This window comes from Nomascus leucogenys, chromosome 8 (genome assembly GCF_006542625.1).
Source record: "Nomascus leucogenys isolate Asia chromosome 8, Asia_NLE_v1, whole genome shotgun sequence".
Taxonomy (NCBI): Eukaryota; Metazoa; Chordata; class Mammalia; order Primates; family Hylobatidae; genus Nomascus; species Nomascus leucogenys.
Window position 1 is genome coordinate 40,081,187 of NC_044388.1, and position 17,675 is coordinate 40,098,861.

A 17,675-nucleotide genomic window follows, 5' to 3' on the forward strand; every position below is an offset into this window, starting at 1 on the left:
GGTAGGTAAATTATGATGTACAAATGCATTGTGGAGTTATTTTCAATTCTTCTTCCCCTAAGTCTTATTTCAATGTTCACATGTTCATCTTCTCTCCCTTTCAGGTATAGCTTTTATATATTTTTTTTATTATACTTTAAGTTCTGGGATACATGTGCAGAACATGCAGGTTTGTTACATAGGTATACACATGTCATGGTGGTTTGCTGCACCCATCAACTCGTCATCTACATTAGGTATTTCTCCTAATGTTATCCCTCCCTTAGCCCCCACACCCTGACAGGCCCCGGTGTGTGTCCCTGTGTCCATGTGTTCTCTCCCACTTATTGTTCAACTCCCACTTATGAGTGAGAACATGTGGTGTTTGGTTTTCTGTTCTTGTGTTAGTTTGCTGAAAATGATGGTTTCCAGCTTCATCCATGTCCCTGCAAAGGACATGAATTCATCCATTTTTATGGTTGCATAGTATTCCTTGGTGTATATGTGCCACATTTTCTTTATCCAGTCTATTATTGATGGGCATTTGGGTTGGTTCCAAGTCTTTGCTATTGTGAATAGTGCCGCAGTAAACATACATGTTCATGTGTCTTTAGAGTATAATGACTTATAATCCTTTGGGCATATACCCAGTAATGGGATTGCTGAGTCAAATGGTATTTCTGGTTCTAGATCCTTGAGGAATTGCCACCCTGTCTTCCACAATGGTCAAACTAATTTACACTCCCACCAACAGTGTAAAAGCATTCCTATTTCTCCACATCCTCTCCAACATCTGTTGTTTCCTGACTTTTTAATGATTGCCATTCTAACTGTCGTGTCATTGGGGTTTTGATTTGTGTTTCTAATGACAAGTAAATGTGTTTTATTCCCAAAGGACTCAATCTCACTGACTTCTGACCTCTTGCTTTGGTACATATTTTGAATGAAGGGCTTTCTGCTTCTAAAAGAATCTAGTCTATGATTTAGAGTAATCAAAAAGTTTCCCCATACTTTTTGAATGTTTTTATGTCTAAGGTATTTTTTATCTTTTCTGAGTGTCTTTCTTATCTTCAGTAATCTAGACTCAAAATACAGGCATACCTCAAAGATATTGCAGGTTCAGTTCTAGATGACTACAATAAACCAAGTGACACTAATTTTTTTTTGTTTCCCAGTACACATAAAGTTACATTTACACTATATTGTAGTCTATTAAGTATAAAATAGCATTATGTCTAACATACCTTAATTTTAAATTTAAATTTAATTTTAAATTTAAATTTAATTTTAAATTTTATTGCTAAAAATGTTAAGGATCATCCAAGCTGTCACTGAGTCATGATCATTTTGCTGGTGGAGGGTCTTAGCTCAGCGTTGATGGCAGCTGACTGATCAGGTGGTGGTGGCTGAAGGTTGGGGTGGCTGTGGCAATTTCTTTTTTTTTTTTTTTTTGAGACGGAGTCTCGCTCTGTCGCCCAGGCTGGAGTGCAGTGGTGCAATTTTGGCTCACTGCAAGCTCCGCCTCCCGGGTTCACGCCATTCTCCTGCCTCAGCCTCTCTGAGTAGCTGGGACTACAGGCGCCCGCCACCACGCCCGGCTAATTTTTTTTGTATTTTTAGTAGAGACGGGGTTTCACCGTGGTCTCGATCTCCTGACCTCGTGATCCGCCCGCCTCGGCCTCCCAAAGTGCTGGGATTACAAGCGTGAGCCACCGCGCCCGGCTGGCAATTTCTTAAAATAAGACAGCAATGAAGTCTTCCACATTGACTGACATGTTTTCATGAAAGATTTCTCCTCAGCTGTTTGATGGCATTTTTCTGACAGTAGAACTTCCCTCAGAACTGTAGTCAGTCCTCTCAAACCCTACTGGTGCTTTATCAACTAAGTTTATGGGATATTCTAAATCCTTTGTCGTCATTTCAACGATGTTCACATGATCTTCAAGAAGACTACAGTCCATCTCCAGAAACTACCTTCTTTGCTCTTACATAGGAAGCAACTCCTCATCAGTTCAAGTTTTATCACAAGATTGCAGCAATTCAGTCATGTCTTCAGGTTCTACTTCTAATTCTAGTTCTCTTGCTATTTTCACCACACTGCAGTGACCTCCTCCACAGAAATCTTGAACCCTTCAAAGTCACCCATGAGGGTTGGAATCAATTTCTTCCAAACTCCAGTTAATGTTGATATTTTAACTCCCTTACATGAATCATGAATATTCTTAATGATATCTAGAATGGTGAATCCTTTCCAGAGGGTTTTTAATTTGCTTTGCCTAGATCCAATAGAAGAATCATTGTATATGGCAGTCATAGTCTTAGAAAATATATTTCTTGAATGATAAGACTTAAAAGTTAAAACTAGCCTTGATCTGTGGGCTGAAGATATTGTGTTAACAGGCATTAATCTCCTTGTACATCTCTATCAGAGCTCTCGGACGATCAGTTGTGTTGCCATTAGCAGTAATATTTTGAAAGGTATCTTCTATCTGAGCAGTATGTCTCAACAGTGGGTTTAAAATATTTAGCAAACCATGCTGTATGGGGGGCCGAGGCAGGTGGATCACTTGAGGACAGGAGTTAGAGACCAGCCTAGCCAACATAGCAAAACCCCATCTCTACTAAAACTACAGAAAATTAGCTGGGTGTGGTGGTGTGTGCATGTAATCCCAGCTCCTCCAGAGGCTGAGGCATGAGAATCCCTTGAGCCAGGGAGGTGGAGCTTGCAGAGCCAAGATTGCACCTCTGCACTCCAGCCTGGGTGACAGAGTGAGACTCTGTCTCAAAAAAAGAAATAAAAATAAACACACACACACACACACACGCACAAACACAAATGCTGTAAACAGATGTGCTGCCATCTAGCTTTTGTTGTTCCATTTATAGAGCACAGGTAGAGAAAAATTAGCATAATTCTTAAGGGCCCTAAGATTTTTGGATTTTCAATGAACATTGGCTTCCACTTCAAGTCACCAGCTGCATTAGCCCCTAACAAGAGAGTCAGCCTGTCCTTTGAAGCTTTGAAGTCAGGTATTGACTTCTCCTCTCCAGCTATGGATGTCCTAGGTAGCATCTTCTTCTAATAGAAGGCTGTTTCATCTACACTGAAAATCTATTGTATAGTGTAGTCACCTTCATCAATGAGCCTTACCTCATCTTCTGGATAACTTGCTGCACCTTCTATATCAGCACTTGTGGCTTCACCTTGCATTTTTATGTTATGGAGATGGCTTCTTTCATTAAGCCTCATGAATCAACCCTTGCTGTCTTCCAACTTTTCTTCTGCAGCTTCCTCATCTCTCTCAGACTTCATAGAATTGAAGAGAGTTAGTGCTTTACTCTGGATTAGACTTTAGCTTAAGAGAATGTCATGGTTTGTTTGATCTTCTATTTAGACTACTCAAACTTTCTCCATATCAGCAATAAGGCTGTTTTGCTTTCTTGTCATTTGTGGGTTCATTGGAGTAGAACTTTTAATTTCCTTCAATAATTTTTCCTTTGCATTGACAAGTTGGCTAACTGTTTGGCACAAGAAGCCTAGCTTTTGGCTTATGTTGGCTTCAACATGCATTCATCGCTCATCTTAATTGTGTCTAACATTTGATTTTATTAATTTACCTATTTCAATGTTTTTGAGTCACAAGGAATCGGGAGGCCTAAGGAGAAAGAGAGAAAAAGAGACAGAGAGAGAGAGAGAGAGAGAGAGAGAGAGAGAGAAAGGGCAGTGAGAGAAGGAGAGAGGCACAGGGGAACGGCTAGTCAGTGGAGCAGTCAGAAAACACACAGCATTGATAAATCAAGTTTGCTGTCTTATGTGAGCGTGGTTCATAGAGTCCCAAAACAATTACAACAACAGCAAAGATGACTGATCACAGATCACCATAACAGATATAATAATAATGAAAAAGATTCAATTATTGGGAGAATTGCTAAAAGGTGACACAGAGAAATGAAGTGAGCACATGTGCCTGGAAAAAAAAACGGCACTGATAGACTTTCTCAATGCACCCTTGCTGTAAACCTTCAATTTGTAAAAAACACAATCTGTGAAGTGCCATAAAGTGAAGCCCCATGAAATGAGGTGCGCCTGTCCAGTCCCTTCACCATTTCTCATAAGGATTTCTATCACCTCCATAACCTTAATGATGATTTGCACCTGCAAGGAGGAAGGCCACATCTTAGCAGGCCTGGCTTTTCACCAATTACTTGGCTCCCCTCTGCCTTCCCCATCTCCTAGAACTACAAATTCTTCCCCCTTAATCACAGAGAATATTTCTACATTCTTTAATGTCTCTTGAAGTTTCACACTCTTATACCATGTATGTTGATAAATCAATGTGTTCCGGAATAACATAGAGCTCTTCCTAAGGAATTATAATAAACCACTTAAAAAATACTCATTATATGTGGAAGGGCTCATCTATCCATGCTCAATCTCTACATCCCCTCCTCCAAGTTTGACTTAAACATTTTCTATTTTTTGGAACTTGCCGGGCTAGAGTTGATCAAATGGCAATGGAAGTAGAAGCTTTCTACCTCTTTATCTTTACGGGTAGAGTGTTAGAAAATGGGTGTAATCAATTCAAACTACAAATAATTGAGAAAAACACTTCATAAAGTCTATTCATTGAATCAATATTACCTGGTGCTATGGTTGGAATGTTTATCTCTCCCCAAAATTCATATGTTGAAACCTAATCACCAGTGTGATGATATTAGGAGGCGAGGCCTTTGGGAGATGATTAGGTCATGGGGGCAGAATCATCATGAGTTGAGTATTTTGGTATTCAAAATTATAACATGGTAGAGTTAAAATTGATGGCTCCTAAAATAGGAGTGATCTTAAAATCATCTAGTCAAACATTCTCATTTTATAGAAGAGAAAATAGGAGATCTTGACTTGGCCCAGGCTATCTAACCAGTCCCTGATGGTATCAGGGCCTAGCTTCTGCCTGTCTTGAATCTCAGGAAAGTTCTATTACCTCCTGCTGTTTCTTGGTCAGAGACAGTGATCCTGGGTAGCAACTACTCAACTTACTTCTCCAAATAGATATAAATATTTCTCCATAATGGAATAAAGTACAATTCACACATGTTTAAAAATAGCCAGGATTAGATTAATATAGGGTATATTATTATCTGGAACATAATATGTGATGTGCAATTAATACAGTGTGTATAATACTAAAGATTCAGCTTCTGTCAACCCAGTATCTAAACAGTTCTTAGGAGGATGAGGTGGAAAGTCTATCTCTGGAAAACCTGATTGAATGGATGCTACCTCAGCCTTCACCTTGGGTTTAGAATTACACAAACTAGTTTATCACTCATGATGTTCAGCCACTTACTAATGCGATCTTTGGCAAATCACCTTTAAACTCAATCTGACTTTCCTCACTTGCTAAATAGGAATAATAATGCCTACCTTGCAGGGTTTGGTTCTGTTTTAAAATAATAATCTGCATGAAAGACTCAATCCTTGAGCATGGTATACACTCAAAGGTTATTAATTTCCCCCTTCACTCTCATTTGTCATTACAATTTTACTTGAATTATTAACCTAAAATTAGCTTATCTATTACTTATATCCCATTTCAAAATAAAACTGATTTTATTTTTGCCCCCAGTGGGTCAGTAGAAAGACTTAAATAGTCTCTTGGACACATAGTAATTCTTTTTTCCTTTTTTGTTTTAAGAAAATCCTCATTTGTGACAGAACTGCCACATAGTCCTGAAGAATAAGGAAAGTCAGGCGATGAATGACTATTTTCCAGAAGACAGGTAAAGCATATTTGGTAGATTAATTCTCAATTCACCTTCTGAGCAGAAAAGGACAAAACCCTCATTTACCAAGATTCTAAAGAGATTTCCAGGCAAGTCCCTAGCCAGCCCCACATCAGTCTTTGCTTTGAAGCATCCATTCCGCAGAGCTTGGTTTTCTTGACTAGGTCCCAAACCTTTTATTGAGCCGCAAGGCGACTGGAGGAAACAATCGGCTTCTTGAACAGACATTCACGTGTCTGGTGGCACTCAGGAGAGGGCTGGCACATGTGCTTATCAGAGAATCAATCTTTTTTGCCTATTATCCTCCTTTTCCTGGGAAGAAAGTGAGTTAGTGCAATTACCTCATCCAGAACAATTACTTCACCTTAAACTGTTTATTCTTCAGAGAAAGGCGTTTGGGAGCAGGTAGCACTTTGGCGGCAGACATGGATTTTTGAAAAGTACTCGATATTGAGCGTGGGCAGTGAGGAACTGCTGGGAAGGTTGCCTTTCAAACCAAGGCTCCCTTTTCTATGGGGGATTACCAGGCAAAAGGTGAGCTCTGCTCCCATTTCGAGGGCTCCATCCTGGGAGCCATAATGAGGTGGTCCAACTGGGGGGGCCTGGGACTCCCCACCAACTTCCTGGGTGTGCTCTGAAATTCAGTGACCTAGGACAAGCTCTCTAAAGTTACTCCTCCAGCAGAGGGAAGATGCAACCGTGAGGTATTTTCGAAAGCAGTTAAATAAAAATTTGAAAATCTATCTGAAACAAGCCACACTTAAAAAAAAAAAAAAAAGAGTCTTCTTTCCTTCTTCTTATAAAAGTCCAGTGCGTTTCAAAGTCCTTTTAATTGTCAGGCCCAGAGAGACATTAGAATGAGACCACAATCATGCCCTACTCCTTCCTTTAAACTATATATTCATTTCTTAAAACTACATACTATTACTACAAATAATTATAAATTAATCTAATAATACCCCATCAAACAGTATAACCCACATCCTATGACTTAACTATATATAACTAATCACTCATCGACATTATTTCAATAAACCAGTATAAATTCCTAACAAATGTTACATCAGTCCACTCCCCATCCCCCATTTTGCCTTTAAGAATCCACTTATAACTACTACTAATCAAAATATATATTCAAAACAACTTAAATCTATAACTCCTGAGTTACAGTCCTCACACTTGGCCCAAATAAACTCTTACTTATACTAATTTCGCCTCACCTTCTTCCTTTTTAAGTCGACACTCCTTTCCCTGATACTTACCAGAAGGCAATTCCTTGGGCACAGATTAAAACTGACAAAAATAGGAGTCATTCGAAATGAGGGAGCTTCTGAAAAGTTTGGGGATTCCGGAATGTTCAGGACAACAGAATAGGGAATTCGAAAAAAAGAAAGCAAAAATAAAAATCGATCATACAAGCCTTAATGCACCCATGATTGTTATTCCCCACTTCTTTATTTATATGAATGCGGTTAGCATAGTTGCAGCAATGGAGTAATTCCATTATTATTTTTTCCCACTACGCATTTATTTTAAGTCTTCTTTTTCTCAGGATGTTTTCCTGAGTGATGTCTGATCTAATGGGAAAAAGTGGAAGTAGGAGAGGCAAGACTTTGGAAGGGCTCAAAGTAGATGAACAAAACGGAGGTCTCCGGGAAGCAGGTGACTGAGTTAGGCAACCAAGATGCCCACATATCTGCGCGGCGTTCGCCCCAAGAGGCCAGTCGGCTCCGCTCAGCTCCCCGCGGCGTGGCCGCATCCCCGCCGCCCGACTCCCAGCCGGCTTCCTCTCTCCGCCAGCTGGGGCTGCAGGCGGGGCCCGAAGCGCCCCGGGGGCACGTGGAGCGGCCTCTGGCTCACCTGCGCCTCCCGGGCCCCAGCCTAGCGAGGCCGCGCCACCGCCCCTCCCGCGGCCCCGCCCCAGCCCGGCTCATTGGCTGCCGCTCGGAGGGGAGGGGAAGGGGCGGCCGCGGGGGTCTCATTAGCGATGCGGACTCGCGCCTCCGCTCCGTAGTTCGGGGCCCGGCAGCGGCGCCAGGGCTGGGAACTGCGCGGCGGGGACTGCGGGCGACTCCGGCATCGGCGCTGGCGGCAGCGGTAGCCGCGCCGTGGGAAGCTATGGGGACGCGCCCTTTCTCGGGGTGCCCATTCAGCGGCGGCTCGGAGCTCCCTGCCCCGCTGCTTTAGGAAGCGATCGTGGAGCAGAGTCACTTTCCGAAGACTCCCGAGACCCATTCGACTCGGGCCCCTCATCGCCGACCCTTTCCCGGGCTCCCGGAGCGTGAAGAAGAGCCGTCATCCGGAGCGCGGCGAGGAGCATGGGGAGAGCGGCGGCCACCGGAGGCGGCGGCGGAGGGGCGCGCCGCTGGCTCCCGTGGCTGGGGCTGTGCTTCTGGGCGACAGGGGCTGCGGCTGCCCGAGGTAAGCGCTGGGCGGAGCGGGCAGCTGGGGGCGAGGGCGCAGGGGCGCCAGCCTGACGGAGCGGGACCCGCGCCGATGGCGTTGGCTTCCCAAGTTGCGCCCTGCACCTCGGCGCGCCGAGCCCGACCGGGTGGGAGCCGAGTGGAGGACTCCGAGGGGACCACAGCCTTCCAACCCAAGTTTGCGATCTGCCGCAATCCTACAGGTGGCTGTGACCCGGGCCCCTACCGTTTTCCTTGACTCTCCTTGCCTGCTCCATTTTCCAAGCCCTCCCCAATTGCTGCAGACTGGAGTAGCCCGGTCGTCACTCCAACCTCGCTCTCCCCTCTCCTCTCCACTTCCTCTAAAGCCGAGCTTGGTCATGAGTTGGCGCCCACAGCGATGTCAGAGAGTTCCTGGGGAGAGGGGCCAGGTGATGGGAGTGTCCATAGGGTGGGCTTGAACAGAGAGGGTGTCTTTTCCCTTAGGGGAGGAACACCCATGCTGAAGTCCCTTCGCTCTGCGCCTAGCTTGGCACCCCTCGGGCGACCTTAGCTCGAGGTCCCAGCCAGCCCTGGGCTTGGCTTGGCGGAGGCCGCGTGTGTGCGGGAGCTCGGGAGAGCGGCATGCACCATCCCAGTTTAACCGCGCCTGCAGTGCCCATCGGGGATGAGCACTTGGCCCGAGGCGGCTCACCAGGCGCCTCCTCTCCCTTCCCGGCGCCTACTCTGGCTTGGAAGCGCGGGCCCCACCGAGCCGCAGGGAAACCTCTGCTTCTTTCCGACTTAGAAGCCTAGACCCCATTTTCTTGGATCCTCTGGACTCCAGCAGAGGGAATTTTCGCAACTGCTTTCAGCTCCACCTTGAGCGAGGACAGGCAGCATCAAGTTAAAGATAAATCCCAAGGACTTGTTTTGAAGATGATCAGAGGCAGTTTCAGACACAGCTCCAGTACCGGAGATTTACCTTTGAAAAAAATCGGAAGCTTTGCCTTCCCGCCCTTCTTTTCCTTTTTCCTTCTCTGTGTTCCATCCATTAGGCTTAGAATATGTGATACCGTTAAATGATTTGCCTTACACTTGTCCAGGGAGAGGTGGAGCTGAACTGACCACTTCACCTTCTGCTCTGTTCGGGCTCCTGAACATACTCCGACCAGCCCGGAGAGTGAAAGGGTGGAAGGGGTTGAGGACGATCACAAAAGAACCAATGTTATCTCATTTTTATAAAAGCTTATGGTGTGTTAAAAGCAGTCCGGCTGCCTAGAAAGATTTTTTTTTTAAGAGGTTGATAGAGGCTTTCCATTGTACGATCCTATTCTGTGCCCATTTGCATTTCATTTCCAGAAAAGTTTTTTTTTTTTTTTAATGGACCGGGCTTTTTAAGAAGCAGGGGAGGTTTAAAAATAAGCCTCGGTGATTGTACACCCTGGGTTATGATGAACCACAGTTCTTTCTCGTGCTGGAAGAAGCACAAGCTTCAGCCATTTAATTTACTACGTACGGCAAATGCCTCATTGCAAAATCAGCTTTCAGTTGTTTTTAATACACTCTTATGGGAAAAGTGGGTCTTTTCTAAATGTCGATCTAAATGTCTGAGTTTCCACTTACTATTCGTGTGGAATACCTCACAGTCACTAACTCCAGGTACTCACCCTTGGAATTGGGTTAGTAACTTTGTCTTGAAGCCAGCTCGAAACAAGAGGTGGGGACATGCCAGCAGCCTCTTGGATGGAGTTTTGCTGGCTGCGAAACTAAGGCTAGCACCTCTTGTCTGCAAGCTGTTCTTTAAAGGTCTCCTAGAAAACATGCTGTACACTCTGCAGGCTTATTTACAACAAATGTCTTGCACAGATTATAGTAATATGCAAGACACATGGAGTGGAACAGTAAATCTGACTGATATTTCCCATGCCATATTTTACATTCTGGGGCATGAAGCCCATTCCCCTTAGCAACTGTCAGAGAGTCCTCAAGAAATGAGCACTAGTCAGGTTGTGAAAGTGGTGAAGCCACATGCACCTGGCTTTGCACAGTTGGGCGTAATTGGAGTTTTCAGAATAGAGGGTGTGTTTCAGTGCTTATGAAGTTCTCCCATCCCAGAAAGGTGTCCATTCATTAAAACCAAGATAAGATGCACTGGTGTGGCATGCTTGCCTGTCCACTAGTCTCACCATATTCTCTAGGATTAGCCCTAGGTTGTTCTTACCTATCCAATTAATAGTTTTTGTTCTTTAAGACTTTTCTTGTTGATTTGAAACAAGATACCTTACTTGCCCTAACCAACGGGGTATGGAATTATGCCATTTGCCTTGATGTTACGAGAATATTTAACAATTCAGTAGCATTTTCTTTACCATATTTATCATTTATCTGTTTCCAAAATGATTGCACCAACTTTTTTTTTTCTTTTCTTTCCCTCCATACTTATGTAGAAACCTCTGCAAATCAGAGGGAGATTTCAAATTGGCTTTGAATATACTCTAAGAGAAAGACCCTTGGGACAAGGAACTGTTGTAGAGCCCAGTAGGGGCCCAAGAAGCAATGTTCTGTTTCCCTCCTTTGTAAGCAAGACTTAGCTTTTCAGATGAACATCTCTGCCTGTTGGCACATTGTAAGGAAGGCACTCTGGTGCCATGATCACTGTATGTTTTTACACTTTACAACTTAAAAGGAGGTTTTTTAAAAGTTATTCATGACCTGCCAAGTGCCAATTGAATCCACATCATGTTGTCATACTGATTTGTTTTTGTTCTTTAAAAAAAAAGGGGGGGACTGCTGTTGATTTGCTTGTTATTTTTGCCTTAGATACTGTATATAAGATACTGTAGTCATTAAAGGCAGAGAGGAAGATAATCTTAGACAGACTGAGCTTTCATACAATTTCTTGCTTTAAAACATTTCCCGGACAATGAAATGTTGATTACAATAACTAGAGTACTGCATTAATGGCAAGAGAAGTACACACTTATTACATAGTCATAATAATAGTCTTGTGATTTACACATACTTAAATCCATTTATCTGTCTAGCTCGTACAGTTTAAAATCTATAGTCATTTCTTCCTTAATGAATGTTGTAAGGCCACCCTCTTCCTTCCCACTTTTCTCCTTCTGTTCCTTTTCCTCACAAATCTTTCTCTTCCTAGGACTATGAGAAAGCGTCTTTTTTCCCCATTTCCTGCCTGTTATTTTTTCCTGATCCTTGGGTTGTGCTCTTATTTTGAGCAGCCCAGTGGCACCTTCTTAAGAGATCTTTTAAGCATCTCAGTTTTTAAGAAGAGATTAATTGTTCTGACTTGGCCCTGTAATGATAGCACTTGTCACCCTTTGCATACTTTTTTTGCTCTCCAGATGACTTATCTGTGGGTCTGTGGTTCTTTAAGTAGTACCTCATAGGGGAGGGAAACATTTGGAACTGTGGATCCTTTCTGAGCTCTCTCAGGACTGGATGACCGAATTCGTCAGGTAGTTCTACACTGTGCTGTCTTATTGATTAGGAAATCGCTTTTCTGTTTATTGTCTCAATGCTTCGTAAATTTGTTTCTATTGTCCTCTTCCTACCAAATGTAGTACCCAACTTAAAACACTGCCAGTGTTTATCAGGGAATTGGTTTATTGGGAGATAATGCATGTTTGATATCCTTCCCTTCTGCTTTTTTTTTTTTTTTTTAAATATCTAGGCTAGAGACTCAGACATGTATTAAAATCTAATCCCAAAGACAAGTGATTTATTCCATAGCATCCTCTTAAGGAAGGGGGTAGTGGTGGCGTGTGATGCCCTCATAATGGGAAGGCAGATTTGTTCACAGGGAGCCCAGATGTGCCCTCCTTCTTGATTACACCTTTGCCATTAATGCTGATTGTCCCTTCGTCCAGGCTGTTACTTGGCCAGCAACATCATTGTCTTCTCTTTCTTCCTCCTCTTCTGATACCTTCATGAACTAACTGCTCAACAGAATAATCAATGGAAACTTTCCCTATTTCTATTTCATTCTTAGTCACATACTCTATGTAGAGACACTTATTTGCTCCCTCCTTCTTTCTTTCTTTCCCTTTTCTTTTTTCCTTTCCTTTCCTTTCCTTTCCTTTCCTTTCCTTTCCTTTCCTTTCCTTTCCTTTCCTTTCCTTTCCTTTTCCTTTCCTTTCTTTTTTGACACGGGTTCTCACTCTATCATCCAGGCTGGAGTGCAGTGGTGCCATCATAGCTCACTGCAGTGGCGAACTCCTAGGCTCAAGTGATCCTCCCACCCCAGCCTCCTGAGTAGCTGGGACTGTAGGCATGCATCATCATACCCGGCTCATTAATTTTTTGTGTATGTTTGTTTGTTTGTAGAGATTAGCTCTATTTTGCCCAGGTTGGTCTTGAACTCCTGGGCTCAATTGATCCTCCTGCCTTGGCCTCCCAAAGTGCTAGGACTACAGGTATGAGCCACCACATCCAGCCTCACCCCTTTACTTTCTAAATGTCTACTGGCAGCATAAGACCTATTATCACATTGTTAGCACTCTTTTTGTATTGTACCTGTTCCTTAAAATAATACATTTCCGCAACTTTGTTTGAATATGAAATAACACATATGAAATAATAGTAATACTTATTAGTAATACTTTCATACTTAGTTGAGTATGAAATAATACTCCTAATAATAGTACTTACTTCATGTGTGAGAGTCATGATTCTAAATGCTCTACAAACATTAACTGATGTAATCCTGAAGATAACTCTTTGAGGTAAGTACTGTGATTACCCCCATTTGTAAGATAGAAAAAGAGGGACATAGATTGAAAGCTTGTCCAAGGCCATGGAGTTAGGACATAGTAGGGCCTAGATTTGTACCTATTCCATCTGACGCCAGGGCCCACAACAAAGATAATTTTCTGAACTATGCAGAAAAGAAAATGACCCTTGTATTTTGATGACAAAAGTACTCAAATGATATCTTTATTACTATCAAGAGGCATAGAGGAATTTAGAGTACCTTAAATAAGTCTATAAATATGTTCAGATAAATCTAAAAGATTTGTGTTGTATGAAAATAACCACCCTGTCCCCATTCAGCTTACTATACTTTGGGATTGGATTCACACTTAAAATTCTGAGTGCCAGTTTCCAGTATGATAGCTTGCTTTTGTTTTCAATTTTGAATTTCGACAGAAAATATGACTCTGATTGAATGCGCCATCCATGGAACGGCAGATCCCACGAGACTATTTGTTGCATGTCTTGTATTTTTAGCCTTGTTTGCCAGGGAAATGTGGAGCATGAGGTTTGAGAATAGATTGTTAACACCAGAGGCTGCTGTTTCTGCTGTTTTGGGTACTCCTGCTGCTGCTCTTGTGAGGCAGATGGCTAGATTCATTTATAGAAAATAGATATTCATTCTATTTTGCATTTCCACTTTGAAAAGAACTTTTAATTGTTTGTGCCACATTGCATCGTATGGCCTTATTGTGTGCATACACACGCTGTGCGTAGATAATTTTCAGAATTAGACGGATGTTAATGTATTCATTTTGGATTGTGTTATCTGAAATCCACTGCTAATTCCTGTGCTTTTGGAATTTTCTCTTGAAAGTGAGTATGTTTTTGCTGTGTATTAAGTATTTTGTGCTCACCCTACCACCACTCCCCCCACACCACTTCACTGAATTCGGTGATAGAAATATGAGGGTTGTGTTTATGGGGCTAAAGTAGAAACAGTAACCAAGTAGTAACATTTCTCAGATGACATCAGGCCACTATAGAGCATAAAATATTTCTGAATATTGTTTCTATCAGGACAAGGATAAAATGAGGTCAGTTTCTTCTTATATGACCAGTCTCTTTTTTTTTTTTTTCAAACTTCACAGTAGCTTTTATTTTTTATTTTTAAATTTTAACACTTTTTAAAATTAATGCATAGTACATGTACATAGTTTTGGGGTACAAGTGATAATTTAATACATTAATATAATTTGTAAAGATCAAATCAATGTACTTGGGTTATCTATCACCTTTTGATATTTATCTTTATGCTAGAAACATTTGAATTATTCTCTTCCAGCTATTTTGGAATATGCAATAGATTATTATAAACTATAGTCACCCTACTAATCTATCAGACACTGGGTCTTATTCTATTAAGTGGTATATTTGTACCCATTTATCAACTTCTTTTTTTTGATAGTTTATTTTATAAATGAGGACACTGAAAAAGCTGAAAGCTGTCTTCCAAGACAGGTCAATGTTGGCTTTATTTAACGCAAATATTGACTTTCTGCCCCCAAATTACTGGGTTCATAAGGTGCAAAAGAACCCTCATTCCCAGAAAGATTGGTACAGATACCTCCACCGCTCCAGCCCACATTGTAAGGGTATTTTTCCACAGGTGGGAAAATATCACTGTAACCACACGGGATTTGAATAAGAAACTTTACAGATGTTTTGTCGTTACCTAAAGTGAATGCTATGGTTTCCCAGTCAGATAAGTCAGAGGGGAAATGACATTGCAGACATTTGGGAAGGTAAGTAACTGGTAGGCAGGCATAGGAAGGAGAAGATGCAAGAGGCCACAGTGAAGAAACTGAACTACTTCACGGGACTCACCACCACTGGGATGACTATGCTTTGTGTGATACAATTCACAGATGTTGGCAACTTATTATTTTATTTATTTATTTATTTTTGAGATGGAATCTCACTCTGTTGCCAGGCTGGAGTGCAGTGGCAGGATCTTGGCTCACTGCAACCTCTGCCTCCCAGGTTCAAGCAATTCTCCTGCCTCAGCCTCTCGAGTAGCTGGGATTACAGGCATGCACCATTACGCCTGGCTAATATTTGTATTTTTAGAGACAGGGTTTCACCGTGTTGGTCAGGCTGGTCTCAAACTCCTGACCTCGTGATCTGCCCACCTCAGCCTCCCAAAGTGCTAGGATTACAGGCGTGAGCCACTGTGCCTGGCCAGCAACTTATTATTAAAGAGAACGTATTTACTCAATATTGGAGAAGATTTGCCTCTAAATAAAAATGTGGTAGTTTAGGGTTGCTTAGAAGTCATTGATGTCTTCTGTTAGCAACAGTACTTATTTAGTAGTTAACATCTTTATTTGAATTTAGTGTAATAAACCTACCGGGAGAGAAGGGGAAGTCAAATGATCATGGGTTATGGAAGCTAAGCTGGTAATATTTGAAACTCACAAATCAGTGCTTTTCAGATGTTAACGTGCATGTGAATTACTGCAGATCTTGTTAAAATGCACATTCTGATTTAATAAACCTGGGGAGGGGCCTGAGGTTCTGCATTTCTGATAGACTCCCAGATGACACCATCTATGGGTCATAGATGATAGTAATTCTTGTTTTCTATTTTCAATATTGTTTTTTCTTTTGCAAGCCAGTATGAAGTGGAATTCCATGTAAGAATATTTTTAAAATGCCAATTGAAGAATAAGAAAACACAAATGTCAATTTTAACTCAGACAAACACACAGCCACTTAAAAAACAAATACGCATTCTGAGGGCGCCGTCCTGATGCAGTGTAAAGCATTTATAAAGACAGATGCAGTATCTGCTCCAGTTTCACAATATTTTAGAAGTCTTGGATTTCCTTTTGAGCTAATTGGGGTCTTATATCTGCATCTAATTTATTTCTTGTCATAAAGAGGAAATTGACTCACCCAGAATTTTACCAGTTTGCCCAAAGTCAGATTTTTGTTAAATAAGAGGCTTTTCTAACTTTCTTTAGCACTCCTTCACTTTATTCTCTTGGCAGAAGCTACATATGCTTAAGAATGATCCAGAGTTCACGATAATGAGGGGACGAGGCTGTAGTTAAGCAAGATATAGAATGAGAACAGTTGTTTTACAAAAACAGCAGTGAGTCCATATGGGGTAGTGATGTTTCCCAAGCGGTTGGATCCCCGTCCCAACGTGGTGTGGAGGTTGTGTCAGGCCCCTCTGTCTTTGATGCAAGTTCCATCTCATTCACTGTTACTTACCCAGTACCTGATAGGGCTTGTCCCATAGCACATGTTGAATAATGTGTGTTACTCAAACTTTATTAAGGCATAAGTATTTAGAATAAAATTTCAAAAATCTACTCAATACTGTGATAAAACCCTCAGGAAACTTTATTCGCCAGAGGAAGAATAAAATAATTGTAAGAGGGTTTTACATTTGTTTTAGATGGATACTAAAGCTTACATTCCTAGATAGACTCTTCTAGAAAGATGATTGACATCTATCATGTGGTCCTATTATGCATGGCTGTTTAATTCATGTGTATGCAACTTAACATTTTTAGGGGACTCACATAATTTTGATTGCTTTGTATCTTTGCACCCACCCTGATATTGAACAGATGATGAAATTAAGGTTGACTTTAGAGATTTTTTGACCAAAGCCAAACAAACCCAAGCAGGTAGTGATAAACAGTGCTAGGACTAGAAGCCAAGCCTTCATGGTTTCAGGGCCTTTTCGATGATGTTACTATGTAGTTCTATTTTATTAGCACATGGATTGATTATACTGAAGTGGGATGATACAGCACTTCACTCATATTCCATTTGACACAGATGTGGATGTATAAGCATCGGAGACAGAAAGAGAAATAAATGGATAAAAATTCATTTCACTGCCTATTGTGCCTTCTTGGTCTGTAGGATGGTATGTTTCTCATGGTTATAAACAGAAATGGCCCTCTCTGGGACAAAGGGCTGTCACAAATGTGTCAGGAATGAATGGAGGACAGTAACTTTATGAATATATTAAAAACAACATGCTGTAGTATGGAGTAACTGATGTGTAGAATATTCTGAGGAACTTTTGAAAAATCAGGGGATTTAATGTAGTTTATTAAAGGAAGTAAAATAACAAATTACAGTAGTTTTTTTTAGGTTTTGTTTTTAAAGATGCTATTACAGGCTGGTCACAGTGACTCATGCCTGTAATCCCAGCACTTTGGGAGGCCGAGGTGGGAGGATGGCTTGAGGCCTGGAGTTTGAGACCAGCCTGGACAACATAGCCAGACTCTCTTCTCTACAAATTTTTTTTTTTAAAGTTGGCTGGACGTGGTTGTTAGTGCCTGTAGGCCCAGCTACTCGGGAGGCTGAGGTCAGAGGACTGCTTGAGCCCAGGAATTTGAGGTGACAGTGAGCCATAATCACTGCATTCCATTCCTGGAGACAGAGCAAGACCCTGTCCCTCCAAAAAATTAATTAAATAAATAAATATGCCATTAGAGACACCAATTTTTTCGAAGTATACTAGCTCCTCAATCTGCGTAGTTTTCTAAATATCTTGTCTTTATTATTACTTTTGAGTGTATGTGCTTTATTTTTACTTTCTGTGTCCAGTTGTAAAGCTAAATTCTTCTGATTTGTGTTCGAAAGTAGTTTAGTGGCACAATACAATTGGACTTATAATAACAATTTCCATCAATATGTCATTAAGAAGTGTCTAGCCTGTTTTTTTAAGAGAGATGGAAAAAAAATACAGAGCACAAAATACAATTCTTTGCCAGAGAATTATAACTG

At 41.6% G+C, this 17,675-nt stretch overlaps 1 protein-coding gene across 9 annotated transcripts in view; it reads left to right on the forward strand.

Annotated features, from left to right (window-relative positions):
• The first annotated feature begins 7,753 nt into the window (after window positions 1–7,753).
• Window positions 7,754–17,675, forward strand: part of UNC5D (unc-5 netrin receptor D) — a 562,098-nt gene continuing 552,176 nt past the window's right edge. For 8 of the 9 annotated variants that reach the window (XM_030817085.1, XM_030817087.1, XM_030817089.1 and 5 more), the window contains exon 1: window positions 8,069–8,184. In XM_030817085.1, the coding sequence (XP_030672945.1) occupies window positions 8,082–8,184 (103 nt within the window). In that variant the 5' untranslated portion in view covers window positions 8,069–8,081. Of the gene's footprint in view, window positions 8,185–17,675 lie in introns of all 9 variants that reach the window. The other variant, XM_003269567.3, reaches the window with a different exon arrangement.